The sequence below is a fragment of the Telmatherina bonti genome (assembly GCF_933228915.1).
Source record: "Telmatherina bonti genome assembly, chromosome: 4".
Classification (NCBI taxonomy): domain Eukaryota; kingdom Metazoa; phylum Chordata; class Actinopteri; order Atheriniformes; family Telmatherinidae; genus Telmatherina; species Telmatherina bonti.
The window spans coordinates 33,181,976-33,200,614 of NC_136622.1; the positions used below are offsets into that span (position 1 = coordinate 33,181,976).

Sequence of the window (18,639 nt, forward strand, 5' to 3'; positions counted from 1 at the left end):
AGTTATAGTCTGCTCTTACATCAGCACAGCTCTCGCCCATTAAGATGATCCAACACAATCTGATCTCTCCCAGTGCCCCATAATGGGAAGTTTCTGCATTGTTGTGCTAATGAATCCTTCATCTCAAACATGCTGCATTACAAAGCACAATGCGCTCTGCCTAACAGGTCCTCATGAGAGATTTCACACCCATTTTCATGCCCTGTCTGTCCCTGATTGAGTGATGTTGAATTGAATCCCTGGATTGGAGATGTCTACGTCTGCAGTGCCTTTTGCCATCATTCACTTTATTCCACTGTGGCAGATTCTGTTTGTGTGAGATCCGAAGGCTTCGCTGGCTCGGGACTATGGCTGAATGGAAAGAAGAGGCGGCACAGTCAGGGTTTGACACTAGCAGGGGTTCCAGGATGATGGCATGTCATATTATCCCTTGACTACCCCTATGACGTTGAAACAAAATGGTTCAGCCACTGGGCAACGCTGCTGTGAATCTCTTCCCTACATCATTCTCTTTTTTTTTTTCCTTTCACATCTTGTGCTGCCTGAAAGCCCCGTCAGGGTGGCACAGAATGCAATTACTAGCGCTCCCATCAGCTTTGATAAGCAGGGACGACAAACACACTTGTGCATGCAGACAGGGAAGAGCACACACTCTTCTCGGCACCCTCCGGTGCCAACCCCTGCTCTCTCTGTTCCCTTCCTTTTACACACATACTGCGTACTCGACTTGCCCAAAGGTGAACCAGTCCTATTCTTCTGAATTTGTGTGCTCGCCACAGTTCCCTCCCAAGCTTTTGCACCGATGAATATTTCACCAAAAGCAAGTGTGCATAAGTCATTCTTATATCAAAGAGAAGCGGGAAGCCAACTGAGACTCAAATACACATGCTGAACAACTGTTCATGACTGCATTGTGTAGATAAATTCCATTACAATCAATTAAATATGAGCGTTGTCTTCTACAACCTTGTCTCGCAGCCCCTGTTTGACTGCATTTACTTCAACGCTCCTGTCGAGGAATAATTCCAATGTATTTGCATACTTGTGCATATTTATATTTATACTTGACGCTTTACATCTTTATTACATATCAGAGGGAAATAATCAGCATCTACTTCACCCAGATCATATAACTAATGCATGAGTCTTGATGATAAAAATGCAGGAGGTATCATTAATGCCTTTTCGTTCACCTTAACAAACGATCAAGGCACTAGGCTTGATTTGATTAGCTCATATTTGCAGTAATAGATTTGCAGCTAAATCATTCTAATTCACCGTTAAAATGTGATTGCTCATCACAGACTTGATATGCAATCAAATTAGTTGTATTTCAGTGGCATAAAACTACATTCAAAAGTCGTTTGTTTTATTACAGAATAAATCGCTTTTTTCTACTTGGAACGATGAGCTCTGGGGTTTCTGCAGGGAAATGTACCGCCATGCACTTCTCATAGACTTGTAAACAGGGTTTTCAGCAGCAGACTGAAAGCTGGTCCGGGGAATCGCCGTGTAACCCTAAAGGTTTTGTTTAAGCGCTGACATGAGTGCTTCCTGTCTGCGCCTTGGTAAGATGAGTTTATACATGCTTTATATGAGTCTTAAATACCCTGCCTGTCTAAAAGAAAATCCACACAATTAGGACACATTCCCATCCGCCTTTTCTTTTAAAATCCGATTCCGTTTGCTCAGAAAGTCCGCTTCGTTTGGGGAAATGTGAACGACCCAAACAAATTCTGATTTGGACCAAAGAAGCGGACTCGGCCCGCGTCCAAAGCAGGTTTCGGCCCGTTTTAAGCGGACCAAATACAGGAAGCGGACAATAAAAAAGTTACTTCCTGCATTTGACATAGCATTGCATTGTGGGTAAATCCATAGCGATGACGTTAAGGTTCCTCTGCCTCGTCTGGTGTTCATACTGCGTCCATTGTTGCAGTGTTTTTCTGCAGTGTACTTGCATAAAACACAATAAAAACCCAAAACAGCCATAGTTTGGTCTTCATGTTTAACTCGCAAGTTTTCTTCTTCACGCGGGTCTTGCTAAACACTAGTGCAGCGCCACCATTGGTGGGAATGGGGATATATTATTGTAAATGCGACACAACCAACAGACCAGTGCAGTGTGAACACGATCTCAGTCTGAATGGATACACCCCTTACAACTGAGCTGAGTCCCCAATCAGACTGAATCTAGCGGACTATCCTGATGAGAATGCACCCTAACAGTCCTTTGGACCACAGCAGCATTCGCTGTGGCATCGTTTTGAAAAGCTTCTGCAATGTCACAAGATTTATTTCCATCCAGAGTTGCATTGATTTATTTAGAAGATTTATTTAGTGATTTCCCCCATGTATGCATGGGTTCTCTCCGGGTACTCTGGCTTCCCGCCACCGTCCAAAGACATGCATGTTAGGTTAAATGGTTACTCTAACAACGCGACCCTGAATCGGACTAAGCGGTTAGGGAAATGAATGAATGAACTAATCGTGTAGTGATGATGGGAGAGTCAGACCACTGAACAAAGCCATGTCCAGTCCATCCCAGAGACTGGGTTTAGGCCTGGACTCTGTGGTGTGAAAATGATGTGTCCTGTTCCCCGAACCACTCTTTCACAATCTGGATTGTCATCTTACAACATGTCTGTGCCAGCAGGGAAGATGGAATATCCTGCTCGTTCAGTACAATCTGAAAGTCAGCTGACCTCATTCTTTGGACACATGATGTTCCTGAACCCAGACCTGAACCTAGACCAGACCAGGTGCACCCCAGATCATAGACTGCCCCACAGTCAGCACCGGGTCTGATGTCTGCATTACTTCATCCCCGTCTCCTTTCACCCTGATGCTCCCATCCCTCTGGAACAGGAGAAATCCGGACTCATCAGACAACATGACCTTCCTTCATCACACCAGAGGCCAATCTTCATGCTTCCTGACAAACTGAAGCCTCCTCTCCACCTTTAACCTCGCTTGTAGCTGCTTTGCTTAAGACTACACAGCTGTTTAGTCCCAATCCTCTGAGCTTCCCTCCCTGTGTTTGTGGAAATGTTCTTACTTTCACTATTAAACATAGCCCTGAATTGTGCTGAAGGTTCTTCTTTTATCATTTTACCAAATACTTAAATGATCACTAATGATCGTCAGGCCCCGGGTTTTCCACCCACATTTCTCCCTTCAGGATGCTGGATCCTCACGATGCTTCCAGTCTCCCCCGGTGTTTTCTTTGCTTGATCCATAACAATAATTTGACCCTTCAGAAACAGATTAGCATGTTTTCCGTGACCACATGATGGGATAAGAAATTCCACGCTGCTTGTTGCCAGCTGAAGCCTGGTCATTCATGCAGTGTGTCTCCGATGGACTCCTGCTTCCACCCGGCTTCGTTAAATCCATGTGGAGACTTTTCTGTTGGGCAGGCAGTGGACTCGATTTGCATTCCTGTTGTAAACTCTTCCCAAATCACACGTGATTTAAAAACTACACCATGTATTTACTTCAACGTGACTAAACTGGGAGGATTGTAGGATTCATAACAGCATGTTTATGTTCTGATATGTTTATGTTTATTTCAGCGAAGCATCAGGATGCCAGTGAGCTTCTGTCAGTCCAGTGTGTGTCTTATAGTAATTCCAACACACGTTCTGACATTTTCTGAAAGCAAAAGTACTTTGATGCTAACACACACACACACACACACACACACACACACACATTCTTCAGCAGCTGGTGATTACAGCAACTCTCAAACAATGCCGGGCTAATGGTAATTGAAAGATCAAGCTGTGCCGCTGTGTTACTTGTCCTCATTATTCAAAGTTCTCTCACTTTGTCTCTTTCCTTCTTTTTTTTTTTTAAATCCATTTGATTGTTGCTTTGAGGGCAAATGTTCAGTTTTTATCCACACATGGCGGCGTTAAGAGAAAACACATGCAAGGAGAACTTTGCGCCGCAGCTTCTGGGTACGGTGCCAGCCACAAGGACGCGACAGCAGCAGGTGCCCGCTCGGGATCTGATCTCATTTCCTGTGTGCCACTTCCCCTCAGCTTTGCCAAACTCGCCGCCCCTCCGTGACTGCTCGCCGCTCACCCCATTGTGTGTGCTTGTGTGTGTTTTTGTGTCCGTGCAGGTGTCTGTCATGTGTGAACAGTGCCTTCCGCTGCCACTGGTGCAAATACCGCAACTTGTGTACCCATGACCCCTCCAGCTGTTCCTTCCAGGAGGGACGAGTCAACACCTCTGAGGTTGGTGGAGCGCAAACAAACACACACAAACACACAGATATTTCCTCTTTTATTTCCTTCTGCCTGCGTCTTGGCAGTAACTCTTTTCCACTCTGAAATGCCACTACTCATTCATGGCTGTTTTTCTCTGCAGAAGCATTTAATGGTTCATTATTCCTGGAGTTTTTAGGCTCAGCGAGTCCTAACAATGCCATGAGATCACTCTGACCACGCCAAGCACGTGGCTTACCTTCAAAGGGTCACTGCAGTCATGATTGATTCTCCAAAGATGGGCAATACGTATAATTCATGATGATGGACATCAGAACACACCAATTTATGATACTTGCAGTCAGAATTATTCAGATTCGCGGATCTGCTGGACGATCAAACAGCACAGTTAATGTTCAGGGCCTGAAATCCAGAAATGGTTCTGCATTCAAGCAGGAGGTTTACCAGTCAAGAGGAAAACTTCCGTTTCAGTTTCATAGCGCACAAACAACCAGGAAAGAAAGTGTTTCAGTTTGTGGGGTGAAACTTAGGAACAGTGTCGGCCTGAATCACATAAAACACATAAACCTGTTTAAAAAGAGATTTAAAGGTACACTGCAAAAACTCAGCCTTAAACAACTAGAAAAAAATATTCAAAAATGAGGTAAATGTTGCTTAAAATAAGATAAATTATCTGCCAACAGAACAAGAAAACTTGCCTTGTCAGGACTTCCCAAAACAAGTAAAAATACTCTTAAAACAAGAGGAATTCTCTGGCATAAAAACTAAGAATTATCTTACCTTTTAAAAAATAAGCATAATGTGTACTCAATTTAAGATTTTTAATCATAGATTTCAGTTTTTGCAGTTTATAAAATTTAATTCATTTGCTGCCCCACATTGTTGCAGCAGAGGGTGTGTTTAGGAGATTGTGGCCCATCTTTCAGGACCCTGGAATATGGCGGCCCGATGTGGCCAGGTGTGTGTTTTGGGGCGTCTGGGGGCACGCTGGGTGTGCGCTCGGGGGGGCACAGTTTCACACTTTCCCGGCCAAATCGGCCTTCCAGAAACTGCAAAAGACATTAAAAGACGTCTTTGGAAGCCAACGAGTTAAGAAGTATACAGTCTAACAAGACAATTCATAAGGAATTATGTGTATTTTTTTTACACATCTCTGTTTTATACATTTAACATTTTAATATGGTAAAATGGGTGATGAATCGTTGTACAGATACCAGTATATGAAAGATTAATTTAGTTAATATTTAATCTGGTTTTATCTGCATTGTCTTATCTATATTTATAAGCAGCCCATGAATAACTTTATTTATTAATACAAACAGATTATTTATATGATAATAATTGATGCACATTTTGCATTTGCTTTATTTTTTAATGCGTCATAAGGTTGACATAAACTTACAACATTGTCCTTGACTTTCTCCTGGTGATGTGGCCTCATCTGCTCATCTTTTTTCCCCACTTTGTTGGCCGTCTCGCCTCGTCCAGTTCTGTCCCCAGCTGGTGCCCTCTGAGGAGATTCTGATCCCAGCTGGGGAGGTGAAGCCCATAACCCTGAAGGCCAAGAATCTGCCACAGCCCCAGTCTGGCCAGCGAGGCTACGAATGCATCCTCCACATCCAGGGGGTCAGCCATCGGGTCACAGCCCTCCGCTTCAACAGCTCCAGCGTACAGTGCCAGAACAGCTCGGTGAGTTAGCTAATGTCAGCTTAGCCAGGTTGACTCATTCATTTACTGGGTTTGACTTTCATTATTTGCTTGATTACCAAAATATGGCCGTAGTGTCCTTCACCTCTATTAACAGGCTGTCACATCCCCTGCAACCCTCCGCTAAATGAGTGTTGCACCAAACTGCACCATGCTTGTGATGATTTTACTGTGTGTGTGTGTCGTTTAGCCAGTGGAAATACACTTCCTGCAACCTAAGTAATTACACCACAGCGGAGTGCAACATGGCTTTGCCCTCCAGTCAGACACCTACTGACTTCTGCAGTATATTCCCGCTGGAACCTCAAACTCACTGGATGGCAGCTTGAAATTAAACAGGAGGCAGTTCAGGACCTCTATGAAGGCCAGAAGAGAAGTTCTAACCTCTGCCAAGCCATCCCATTTCTTGCCATGTTTTTCTAACTCTGTCAGCTCAGATATTGAGATGATGCAAGCGTGGCGTAACACTGGGAGGACGCACAGCTGCATCTACTGCACAATGACCCAGTGGGATTCAAATTCCCAAACTTCCCATTGAAATCCTCCTCACCAGTTGTCTCTTTTTCTCCCTGATTCCTATTTCTGTCTCCCTCTCTGCCACCCTTGGCCTGCAGTATCTCTATGAAGGAATGAGGATCAGTGAGCTGCCGGTGGACTTCTCAGTGGTGTGGAACGGCAACTTCATTATTGATAACCCGGAGAATATTAAAGGTAGGAATGAAAGATGTTGCTGCCAGTTTGTACATGTGAACAGAATAAAGATGGGTGACTCTCAAATATGTTATTATAAAATTTCTTTTATAAACAGCTAAACACAGCATGGGAGCATTTATCTTTGTTGCATCTGAATCACATTTGCACAAATCCAAGATGAGCTCCTAGTTTTTATTAAATGCTAATAAAAATAATTGTACATGAAATATGCATTAAATTTGCAAATGATTCCAAAGGCATATATCACTTCAACATTTATATCTATACATGTGTATATATATGTATATATATACATATATATATATCTATACATGTGTGTATATATATATATATATATATATATATATATATATATATATATATATATATATATATATATATATATATATATATATACACACACATATACATTTCAAGCACATGCAGATACATTGTTTAAAATGAAAAACTCAGTTGTTGTGTGTTCTCTGTGCTTCCTTTATTTAATCACAGTGCACCTGTACAAGTGTGCTGCCCAGCGGGACAGCTGTGGCATGTGTCTGAAAGCAGAGAGGAAGTTCCAGTGTGGATGGTGCAGTGGAGAGGGAAGGTGCACGCTGCGGCACCACTGCCCTCCCATCAGTCCTTACGCCACCCGCTGGTTGAACCTGTCCACCAAGAACGTGAAGTGTACCAACCCACGCATCACTGAGGTGTGTACTGACAACATGCTCTTTGTCCTGCCGGCACCTACCTGCCTCCATTCAGTGTGTGTTCACAAGATTCCTCCGTGTACTTCTGGTGAACAAAGCGGTGCTCAAACAAACCTTGCCTCCAGTACTGTGGATAGAAATTAGCATCTAGCTAAATCCAGCGAGCTTACAACAATATATTGTACGTCAAAGGTGTCAAACTCTGTCCCCAAGTGTAATTATGTTTAGCCCTCGAGCCACAGCACAGGTATTCCTAATATTCCAAACCCAGATCGCTCCAGTGGAAAGGGCCTCCTCCTCTATTGAGTCATAGCAACTTCAAGGTACCGCAGCAGAGATGCAAAACAAGCCCATCCCATCAGTGTTTGTGAAGAAGTGCATGGTGAAAGTTTGGGCTTGTGAGCCCAAAACAAACAAAAACAAACAAGCATTTTCAAATGAGATGAAAATGAGAGCCTGAACAGAAACATGTAGTAGAAACCACATGTGATTTTTCCAGCAATCTGTGTGGCTTCTTGTCATATCTGGAAGATTTTTTCAATAAATATCAATGTTGGCGAGTTTGACCAGTTTTAAATTTGAGTTTGACACCCCAGTTGTGTGTTCATTAGTACACATTGTCCCATTTAAACAAATGAATACACAGCAAATTAATCCCAGACAATAAAACTTCCTGGGAATGTCAGCGGACGATCCCTTGTTGTGAGAACTGGTCTACATTTAGCTAATTTCACCACCGCTTCATGTTATCCACAACCAGTGAAGCTGACTTGATGTCACACAACTCAATGTGACGCATGTGTGTTACGTTGTAGAAAGGTATCTGGTGTCTGATCAACGTCGACGAAGCACTGCATGAGAAGAAGCTGTTCTGTTCCACAGTCCTGCTTTGGGCTTTTTATTGTCTGAGCTCAGCTAGAATAATAAAAAAAATCCTCATGAAGCTCCTCAAGGTGTTTCCTCTCCTGCTGCTGTAAGACATTTAAATATTTCGTGTCTCTCAGCCGTTTTTTTCCTGTAATTAAGAGAAAAGTCTGTGTGTAATTGTTTATGTGGCTGGATGTGTCACGCTCGCAGCTCTGTTCACCTTCAGGATTATTTGCAAAGGCAATTGCATGGATGTGCGCACACACACACACATGCGCACGCACGCACACACACACACACACACACACACACACACGTTTACATAACAGGGCCAGAGATATTGTATTTTAAAGAGCTGTCTTTTTGACATCTGCCTTCTCTTTATGCAGTCTGCACAGATGTCTCCTCTTAGGTTTTAATGTCTCCTGTCTTCACACAAGGTTACTCCAAAACCCTTGAGAGGAAGTTTTGCATCAGTAACTATTAGAAACAAAAGAGCAACCAAACATGAACTTTACAAACAAACCTAGGATTACTACCTGTTCCTAACATAGCTAGTCTACCGTAGACTAGCCAGCCCGTGTGTGTGTGTGTGTGTGTGTGGCACATCTTTCATTCTTCCTCCCGCTCAATGAACCTTCCAGTTAGAGCAAAAAGCCCCCACCCCGCAGCTGCATATCCTCCATCTCTGCAACACCTGGGTCACGACCTGGAAGCGCTTAACTGTTTCCCATAATTGGGCCTTTGCTTGCACCAGCCACGTTCCTGTCCGCCCCAGTGCATTTGCTGTCACAGAGTAGTCAGGCCGGGGGGGGGCACATACTATTTAATTAGGCTTGGTAACACACCAGTGCTTTGTGGTTAACCCACCAGACCTGTGTGCTTCCACATTGATTCATTTGGCTTCTCGTTTCTTCGCCATGCGCTCGGAGGTAACGCAAGGCAATTAAAAACTGAAGTTCACAGCTCGCTTAATTGATTTGCAATGCTTTACCCAGATTATCCACAAAAAGAGGTGAGATGTAGACAGGTTCATCCCTTCTTTTAGTGTCTTTCTCTCCGTCTATACTCTTTTTTTTTCCTTCCCTGTGTATTTCTGGGTATCGCTCCCTCTCGCTCCACCTGCTGAATTAGGCTCATTATCCCTTCAGTTTGTCATTGTCAGTCAAGCACGGTGTTTTATTCAGCTGAGGAAGAAGCTAGAACTCTGCACACTCCAGAAAACTGTCATGCATGATCATTTTGATGTGTTTTTGCTACGCATGCTGTCAGCCGGGTGAGTGTGAAGTGGGCAGGAAATAAAAACACATCCCTACAGCTTCATGTACAATAGCAAGCGGCTGTTTGCAGCTCTATTAAGCTTTAAGCTTTATTTTATAGTGGAGGATATAAAAACAAAAAAAAAGATAACTGAAAAGCTTTGGCATTGCGAGGGGAGTATCCAAAACTGATTGGTGGTCTCTGACACAGGAGCTGTAGGCTTGATCTCGTAAAGAGAGGCAAAGCAGAGGGAGAAAATAAAAAGCATAGTTAACTGGAACTATCTGTGGTCAACTGGTGAATCGATTGTAACTTTAGCTGACAAGAGTACAGCCTTAAGAAATCTGCAATGCCAGCACGGTGGCGTAGTGGCTACAGCAGTAGGTTGCTGGTTCGAACCTCGAGGCGAGGATGAGGCTTTGAACAGTGGTGTTTCTGTGTGGAGGTTTCATGTTCTCACCATGTGTGCGTGGGTTCTCTCTGGGTATCTCCCACATTATGTTTGGTTAAGTCACTTTATATAAAAGCTTCTGTCAAATGACTGTAGAATAGGACATAATAGAACAGTAAATATTACCTCTTAAGAATATCTCAAATATTCATGTTGTATTTCATGTTTATGCAACAAAGGAAGAGGTAGTTTGAGAAAAGCAAAAACTCCGCAATTAATCATTCAGAAATCAGTTGAATATTTTTTCAGTTTTGTTTAAAATAATTTGTATGTCAAATACTGAATTAAAATAATGTATGAGAATAATTTTTAAACAGGAAAATGCTTAAAGGGAGTGATTTTCACCAATATGTTCCTTAAATAAGCAGATAGGGTTGGTCTTTTGTTCAAGTCTAACATGGATCTGCTCAGGTTGATGTGAATTCGTTTAGATTGACGTTAGGGATGCATCGATATCGGTACCGATACCAGTATTTGTATCGGCTCAATACCAAGCGTGTGTACTCGAACTTGGTATTAATAAAAACATACCGATACCACAACCGATACCCAGTACCACACTAGTCAAGCTAACACAGATGTATTTGATCACATGCTTCAGACATGTTTAAAAAGAAATAAATGCCTTGAATGTTAAAATGTGACATTTCTGGTTCCACGAAAAGCTAAAGCTTTTAAAGCGTTTCAAAACGAACACATTTATAGTTGTATTTAGGTAAAATGAAATAAAAAAAAAACTTGTTGAAATTGTTCAATGTGTAATGTTATTATATTTGTATTGGTGAGGAAACTTCCGAAAGGATGGGTTATATATTACAACCTAGTTATAACAGCAACAATAACTATAGTCACAATAATGTTCACATAAACAGATTTGGTATTGGCAGATATTCAAATTTCAGATATCGGTACAAGATCGGAACTCCCAAAAAGTAGATCGGTGCATCCCCAGTTGACGTGATTTCACTCAGGTTGACGTGGATCTGCTCAGGTTGACGGATCCGTTCAGGTTGACATGGATCTGCGCAGATTTGAGCGTTTAAAACCAAACAAAGGCCAAAAACATCTCAACAACGCCATTAATCGAGCAAGGAAATGGTGTGCACCTTTATTTGTAGCCGCTGGTCACAATAGCAACTCTACATCAGGACGAACTTTAAATATAGACCCACATCTTTTCTTCTCTTCATTGGGAGCGAAGTCGGCTCCGCCCTAACCCCTTCCCCCCTTTGTCTCTCATTGATTACAGTTTCTTTAAGGAGCAGATTTTCCCTCTGGTGGGCTGAATTTATTAATAAATTTGGTTTTGATTGTATGCACAAAAGCCCCCATCATGAGCTGATTTGTATACATACGAGCACATTAGTAGATGTGCCTACCACAAGATAGGCCTCCTGAATAATTAATGTTTCTATTAAGTGCCATGGGGCCTCCCACCATGGGCCATTAATATTGAAGAGTTGTAAGCCCCTGCTAACAGCAGAGGGAACAACATCAAATGAAGCTGGGAGTTGAATGGGCATATAAAAGGCGTCTCCTCAATAGGCCTTGGCCACGGCTTCCATACGCGTTTAGAGTGAAGCGAAAAGACTGCCCAGCCTCCCAGTGACAGATAACATAAACATCTGTCTGGAGCCTTAGGAAAGATAAATATGTCAGATTCTGCTTTTTCTCTCACCCATCCCCATGCAAGTGTGTGCCAGCTTATTGGTGGTATTTGCACAACACATAGATGGTGATGTCAGTCCATATCAGACTATAACTGAAGTCTAGCCACTGCTGTAGTACTGAAGGGCCTTCTGCACTTCATACAAGCTAATTACCAATAATCCCTCCATCTGAGGGACTTGTACGTTGTATGTTCCTTATTTGAGCTTTTTTTTTCTCTCTAAAGGCTTTGCCTCACCACAGGCCCTATTTCTCAGCTCACGACAAGACGTTTAAGACCCTATAAAGAATTTAGGACATTGTTTGCTCAGGAACAAGTGACCATGTGGGGTTTTTATCAAGCTCATTAATTGACTCTCACAGTTAAATGAGACGTGCTCCAATTAGTCAGCGCAAAGTCCAAAGACGAGGAGATCAGCAATGAGCTTCTAGATTATATCAGGTAGGTTTTATTTCACTTTAAAAATGGGGTACAAACACTTATTAAATCCAGTCTGTGTGTCCAACCTTTAGACTGGTATTGTACTTAATTCATCCCCAAAGGGAAATGTACTCTGTTGCAGTATGAATGATGAATAGATAACTATAAGGAGACCAAATAGTCATTCAGTCTAAGTACACACGAGCATGGATATTTTTCCTTCCTCTGTTGAAAAAAAAGAGATTTTTTTTTCAAGTTGTCTTATTTAAAAGAGTTTTTAGCGGCCATCTGAGGTGTTCCACCAACATCAGGTCCATTTTCTGAATCTGATGTTCCACACTAAGAGCTTTGATTCACCAGTTAAATCATAAATATGAAAATGATTAACTTGGAAGGTGTTTTCCAAATGGTTTGGTCTCAGCATGCATGTGAATTACGGGTACAAAGTGCCACATCTGTGCACAAAGAGCCTAAAAGGGTCCTTGTGGAAGGTAGTTTTAGACCGGAATGATCTGTTATCAAATTACGGGGGAGCTCAGGGGAGCTTGCTCCCCTAAAAACACTCACTTGAGACGATAAGTGCTGTAAAAATAGCCGATTTTCAGGTTAGATGTCATTTTATTTTCCATATTGTTTACTGAGAGCATTAATTCATCGATGTTGTGGTTTTTATCCATTTAATGCAATAAGTTTTCTTAACAACGCAGGTGATCCATTCAGTTTCTTGCTGCTCTGCAGTTTGTTTACAGCAACCAATTTTCTTGCTTTTTGTGGTTGTTGAAAGACGTGTGTCCCCTTTTGTTATGTTTCTAATTGTGTCTGCAGTATACAGTAATAGCAAAATGTTTTTGACCATGCTACCGTGCACTAGTATATATGCCGTGACTTGTGATGTTGTAGTTCACACTTGAAAATAAATGAAGCTCCTCTAAAAGCCCCTGCGCAAGTCAAACCCTGTCTTTTCTTGCCCCATATACAGGAAATCTTCAAGTAAAGATGCTCTGTTCTTTAATAAGCATGTTGTGCAGAGGATGTGGAGTGTTGTCCATTATCTTTGACAGATCACGCAGCCAGAGCAGCCCCCTAGCACAGTCCTCTCCAGCAGTTTGTTCAGTTTCTTTTCCGAAAGCTAAATATTTCAAAGCAAGAGTCAGGATACAGCGGTTGTGCAAACTTCCAGGAGCTGTAAAAAGAAAAATGCAAGGCTATGTTCAAAAGACTGTTACAGTAAAACTGCTGATCTTGTACATTTTAATGATAGATGTGATGATTAAACGTTATTATTGCTGAATTGTCTTGGAGAATTGGATTGGGCTCGGTTGTAGCTGCAGCGACATGCCAGGCTCGCATAGCCTGAAGGCAGCTGGGATGCCTGGGTATTACTCCCTGCTTTATATATTGAGTTAAGCCACAGCTGCATCAGCACATCTTTCCCCACAATTACTTCAGCTGAAGCTGTCAAGACCACACTGATAGACTGACAGACTGGAGGGCCATTTCTCCCCTTTCCTGTATGCATTTGCAGCTTTCCAAAAACAGCCTTTTCCCTTTCTGGAGGCTCCTCCTTGTTGAATAGAAAGTCTCTCTTTTCAATTTAGGCCATCTCTCTTAAGTATCTTTGCAGTATGCTTTTGGCCAAATACTATATAAAATCTAAGGAAAAAAGTGATCCCTTGAGCTGAAAAGAGATAGATTATGTAGAGAGTGCAACAGCGTGAGCTGGGAGAGCAGCGTGCGAGCTGACTGGCTGTTTTCTGGGAATTACCCTCTATTGACGGTGTGACAATGGCAGGCAGGCAGCAGCACTGCTCATAAAAGGATTACACAAGGAGCATGGAATGGCAGCTTTGGGTGGGAACAGGGGGAATAAGGGCAGCAGGGTGTGCATGCATGTCAAATGAGGTTTCCTCTTCCCTCTTAAAGTCTGTATGGCACGAGAAATAAACAAGCTGATGCTTGGAGGAGGAAGATGTGTCATTTAGCCCGAGGTAGACGAGCTGATGAAAGCCAGAGAGCAAAAGAGACGCAGAAATAAAAATAAAAAAAAAAATAAAAAGAAAGATGCTGCAGTGAAATGAAAATACAAACCCTGCCTTTCAAAAAATTATCTACAGTATGTGACTCCAGCACATCCCATGCATTTCCTACGGGTCATTAGAGTCTGGTATAAAAGCAATCAAAACATAGTCTAATGTAGAGAAGGATCCATTATAGCTTTAGTCACCGTGTGTGTGTGTGTGTGGGTAAGAAACTCAGACACAAAAAGCAGCGCTTCTCTCACGCCTCTCCGCCCGAAGACATTGGTGGCACGCTCCTTTGAAGTGTTTGATTTTCTGTGATCCTGATGAATCAAGGCCCTGTCTGCCAATGGGGAGCTCAGTCAAATAGGTTTCATGCATGGATTAGACTGTCTTCCTGTGCTAAGTCCGCCATGGGAAGGGCTGAGTTTCAGCCTCAAGGGTACAGAGAGAAGGTCTCCCAAGCTTTTAGCATGCCTATCTGTAATCCAGCGCCACGCCTGCTTCACCTGTCACCTGTCTCAGCTTATGGGACTTAACCGAGCGATATCCACTTTCTCCCTTGCTGCTCATCACATCCTCTGTATACCCTTCTCTTTCAGTCACTTTCTCTTGTTTAAAGTTAAAACTTACTATTCTCCCTCTCCCCTTTTATCTCCCCTGTTCGCGCTCAGGCCGTTGCATTGCTTACGTAACCAACGCTAAGTCTACTCGAATTGATGCTGCCATTGCCTGACATGGATATATTTAGCCATTATGTTTCCCCCCTTATATACCCTGAATACCCAAGCAGTGCTAAAAGATTCATGTATTCAGACCCCTCAGGCAGTGCAGTGACACACTTATTTTACATCCAGAGCAATTAATGTCCACTGAATCTAGATTACAATGCCAGCAATCTACAGGGAGGCCGCAATGCCCTGGTGGGTGTTGAGGGTAGAGAAGGGAGGGTGAACGGCACAACCGCTTAGAGGGTCACCATCAGCAGCTCATTGACTAGGTGCAACTGTCTGTTGGGTTTTCCCTTCGTTGGCACAGCCAGAAATAGCAAATTGATTGTTTACATAGCACTAGCAACTACACAAATAAGTAAAATGACAGTCATCCCTTCCCTTTTGCACTCCGCTGTCTTAGTTAGTCTCTCTTTTTTTATTTTAAACTGTTCCCTGTTTATCTTGGCTATTCTTTCCCCTTTTTTTACACCATCGTTTATTTGCTCTCCTGGCTCTTTCTCCCATTTCCTCCTCCTCATTTTTACTCAGATTTTTAAAAGTCTGGATGATGGCCAGGTTGGAGCCTCTACAGGGCTCTACACCACAGAAGGCACTGTGCCACACTGTGCCAAGGTCATGCTGGGCAGCCATATTGCATTTTATGAGAAGGTGGTCTGCACTCAGCATTAATATGGCCCCCTTAGATTTACCATCCATGGCAACGACAGTAGATTCTGCCCAGGCAGTTATCCAAAATGTTATTAATCCTCTTTATTTCATCTGCAGTTCCTTTTTTGGTGATTTATTTTTTTGCAGAGTCTTTAAAAGGGAACTTTTGAGGATTTGTAGGTTTAAAGTTCTTCTCCTTGTGTGTATGGAGGTGTTACAACATTTTGACAGTAATATCAATAAAATGTGCCCCATTAGTTATTGTTTATATCAGAATATGCTCTTAATATGCTTTAAGTTTATAAGTGGAGAGTGCTCAACATTGCTTTTACGTTAATCTGAACCAAGACAGTATTAAACTTGGAGCAAATGTTAAACTGTAACACAAATGCAACACTCACCTGTCTTTTTTAAACCTTCTAGGTGACCCCAGTGGCTGGACCCCCAGAGGGAGGCACGCGGGTGACCATTTATGGCACAAATCTTGGTCTGGATTTCTCTGACATGGTGGGAAATGTCGAGGTGGCGGGGGTGAGGTGTTCCCCCGTAGAGGACGGCTACATAATTGCTGAACAGTAAGCTACAGAATCAGTACATTTAGGAGCAATAAGTTCAAATATTTGCCATTAGTTATTAGATAGATGAAAACCACAAATTCCACTAAAGTGTATTTTTTTAAATGCCAACTCAATAAATGGGCAAATGGAAGTATGTATGAAATTTGTTTAAAGTTTAACTTTAACTTGCTAGTAGTCATGTTTTGTGGACAATATATAGTTGTCCTTATCAGAGAGTCTGACAAATATTTAACATTAAAAGACAGAATAAATGCCCATGGTATTTACCATGTAATATCAAACCACATGGCTATGAAATTGTTTCCATTTCCTCAGTTAGTGTTAGCTCTGCTGTTGTGTTAGCATTACCTCTATTATGACTTAAAAGTTTTGAGAACCACTGAGCAAGCAAATGAGAATTGGTTCTCATGCATTTACGTGTTAAAATAAAGGTGAAATATGAATAAAAGAAAGTTAGCATTGGATCTCCTTCCCACTTAGTGTACACCTCGCTCCACAGTTAGCATTAGAACTGCTCCAGCTCAAACATTAAAAAGTGTTATGCCTAAATGTTGGTGGAAATGAGCCAGAAATGCTAAAAAACACAGATTAGGCTCAAATGTTTAATCAGGAGCTGTTTTATTTGAGCTTTGCACTACAGTTAGCATAAGCTCTGCTTAACGTTGGCATTAGCCCTTCTGTAGGTTAGCATAAGCTAAGGATAGACATTTTAACTGATTGTTTTATACCGTTAATCAGCCTAATTAAAATAAGTTAGTTGTGTCATTATCATTACCCACAGGATAAGCTTTTTTTGCATTTATTTTTTTAAGATTTTGTGAGTTATAGTGGCCATTATTGTACAGTAGGTAGGAAAGGGAAACAACATGCAGCAAATGGCAAGAGGCCAGGACTCAAGCTTGCTACCTGCTACAAGGAGCTGTTGCTTCGATCTGTCTTGCTCTGCAAGAGTTTAACTCAAAAAAATCCAGTTATTTTTCTTTATTATTTAGTTTAGTCTTAGAAGTGCAACATTTTTGTGACATTTGAAAGTGGAGGACCGTGGTAGGATAGCTTCATCCTCCAATTTTTTGCTTCCACTATGGTTATAAACTCCAGCAGAAACAGTGCTGTATCCATTAGTTCCACATCTCATGCCCAAACATAAAAATAAGTCAATCTTATTATAGTAGTCGACAATTAAATGGTTATATCTTATCGACTGATTTGTTGTGCACATCTCTAACATAAAATCTGCTCCACAATTAGAATGATAATCACTTTATCCACTGAAAAATGATTTGTTTTGTTGATTTTTGCCCTTTTTCCTTGTTTTGTTTCATTCTGTTATCTTTTTAAGTCCACTTGTCAGAACATCAAGATTACGTTTCTGACACAAAACCAAACTAAAAATTTGGGAAACACTAGTAAATTGCAGCATCTGTAGGCTTTATAAATATATGGTTTTGATACATTATTTTTTGGCTAAAACAACAAACTGTAATCCATACATGTGTAATGAGACAGAAAGCTGACCCCCCCCCCCCCCCCCCAACAATCTGCTCTTAATAAAGTCTGGAGCAAACCCAAACAGTCTGGTCCTGACATTTCTGTTCTACCCTGCAGTCCATTTCCCTATCTCTCTGTTGCTAATCCAGTCAGCATCAACCCTTCAACAGCTGTGTGTGTTTACTCATGTTTACCTCCTTAATTGTCCTGTGCTGTGTGTATGTCATGTTAAAGTCTGTCCCATTCACCCTGAACTAATGAAACGTGGCCCATGCTTCACAACTAACCCATCTCCCCTTTGGCTAAACATGCAGATGTGTGTTGACTTAGAAACCCAGTGCCTTATGGTTGTTTAACGTCCTCAGGTGGTGCAGGCCTCACATGGGATGCTCCAAGATTTACTGCATTAATTTATCTTAAATATACATTACTTTTTTAAATTATGAATAGGTGGGGTTGCCTTTGGTCACTGGGATTTGCTGTACAATCAACTGGCACAAAGTGGTGTGGGGAAAAGCACCAAAATGCAAAATAGAACATTAAGTAGTCCACAAGATGATTATTTTAATATTATACTGGTTATTATAAACATTCCATCTACCTAGAAAAATAATGTAAACACTTTTAATGTTGAGTTAGAGCCGTTTTTAATCAGTTATAATAAAAAGTCTCAAGTCTTAAGACCAGGACCGAAGCGAATAAATGGCTCAAAACTGAATAATTTAGAGGTGAATTATCAACGTTTCTGTCTATGCACAACAAGTGCGATGCAAATTTGTGATTATTAAAATTCTAAAACAAATTTGCAAGATGGATTCTACATCAAGCCACAACAGGGTGCAGATGCTGCAATAGAAAAGAAAAAGAGGCGCTGGGTTCATCATGTTGTAGAAAAGAGAGGAGAACTTGGGGAGTTTCATTGTTTGATCCAGGAGCTGAAGCTGGACCACGGCCGCTTTAGGATGGACTTTAGGACATCCATGGGACAGTTGGAGGTTCTGCTTTAGCAGCTAGCTGCTGGCTTTAAGAAGCAGAGAAGAAATTATAAAGACGCTCGGCCATGATGACACAAAGTTTAGCAGTGAAAGTGACGCCTTCATAGCTCGCAACCAGTAATCTATCAGTTAACACACCTTCTCTGATTGGTCAGTTTTACATCTA

The 18,639-nt window shown here is 41.8% G+C and overlaps 1 protein-coding gene across 1 annotated transcript in view; it reads left to right on the forward strand.

The window, feature by feature from the left end:
- The window catches only part of plxna2 (plexin A2), a gene marked incomplete at both ends in the record, with an annotated part of 193,455 nt that overhangs the window by 114,938 nt on the left and 59,878 nt on the right, over nucleotides 1-18,639 (forward strand). Inside the window, 5 exons of the mRNA XM_079239812.1 lie at nucleotides 4,127-4,241; nucleotides 5,721-5,921; nucleotides 6,554-6,650; nucleotides 7,146-7,345; nucleotides 15,836-15,987. Of these exons, the coding sequence (XP_079095938.1) occupies nucleotides 4,127-4,241; nucleotides 5,721-5,921; nucleotides 6,554-6,650; nucleotides 7,146-7,345; nucleotides 15,836-15,987 (765 nt within the window). The remainder of the gene's footprint in view (nucleotides 1-4,126; nucleotides 4,242-5,720; nucleotides 5,922-6,553; nucleotides 6,651-7,145; nucleotides 7,346-15,835; nucleotides 15,988-18,639) is intronic.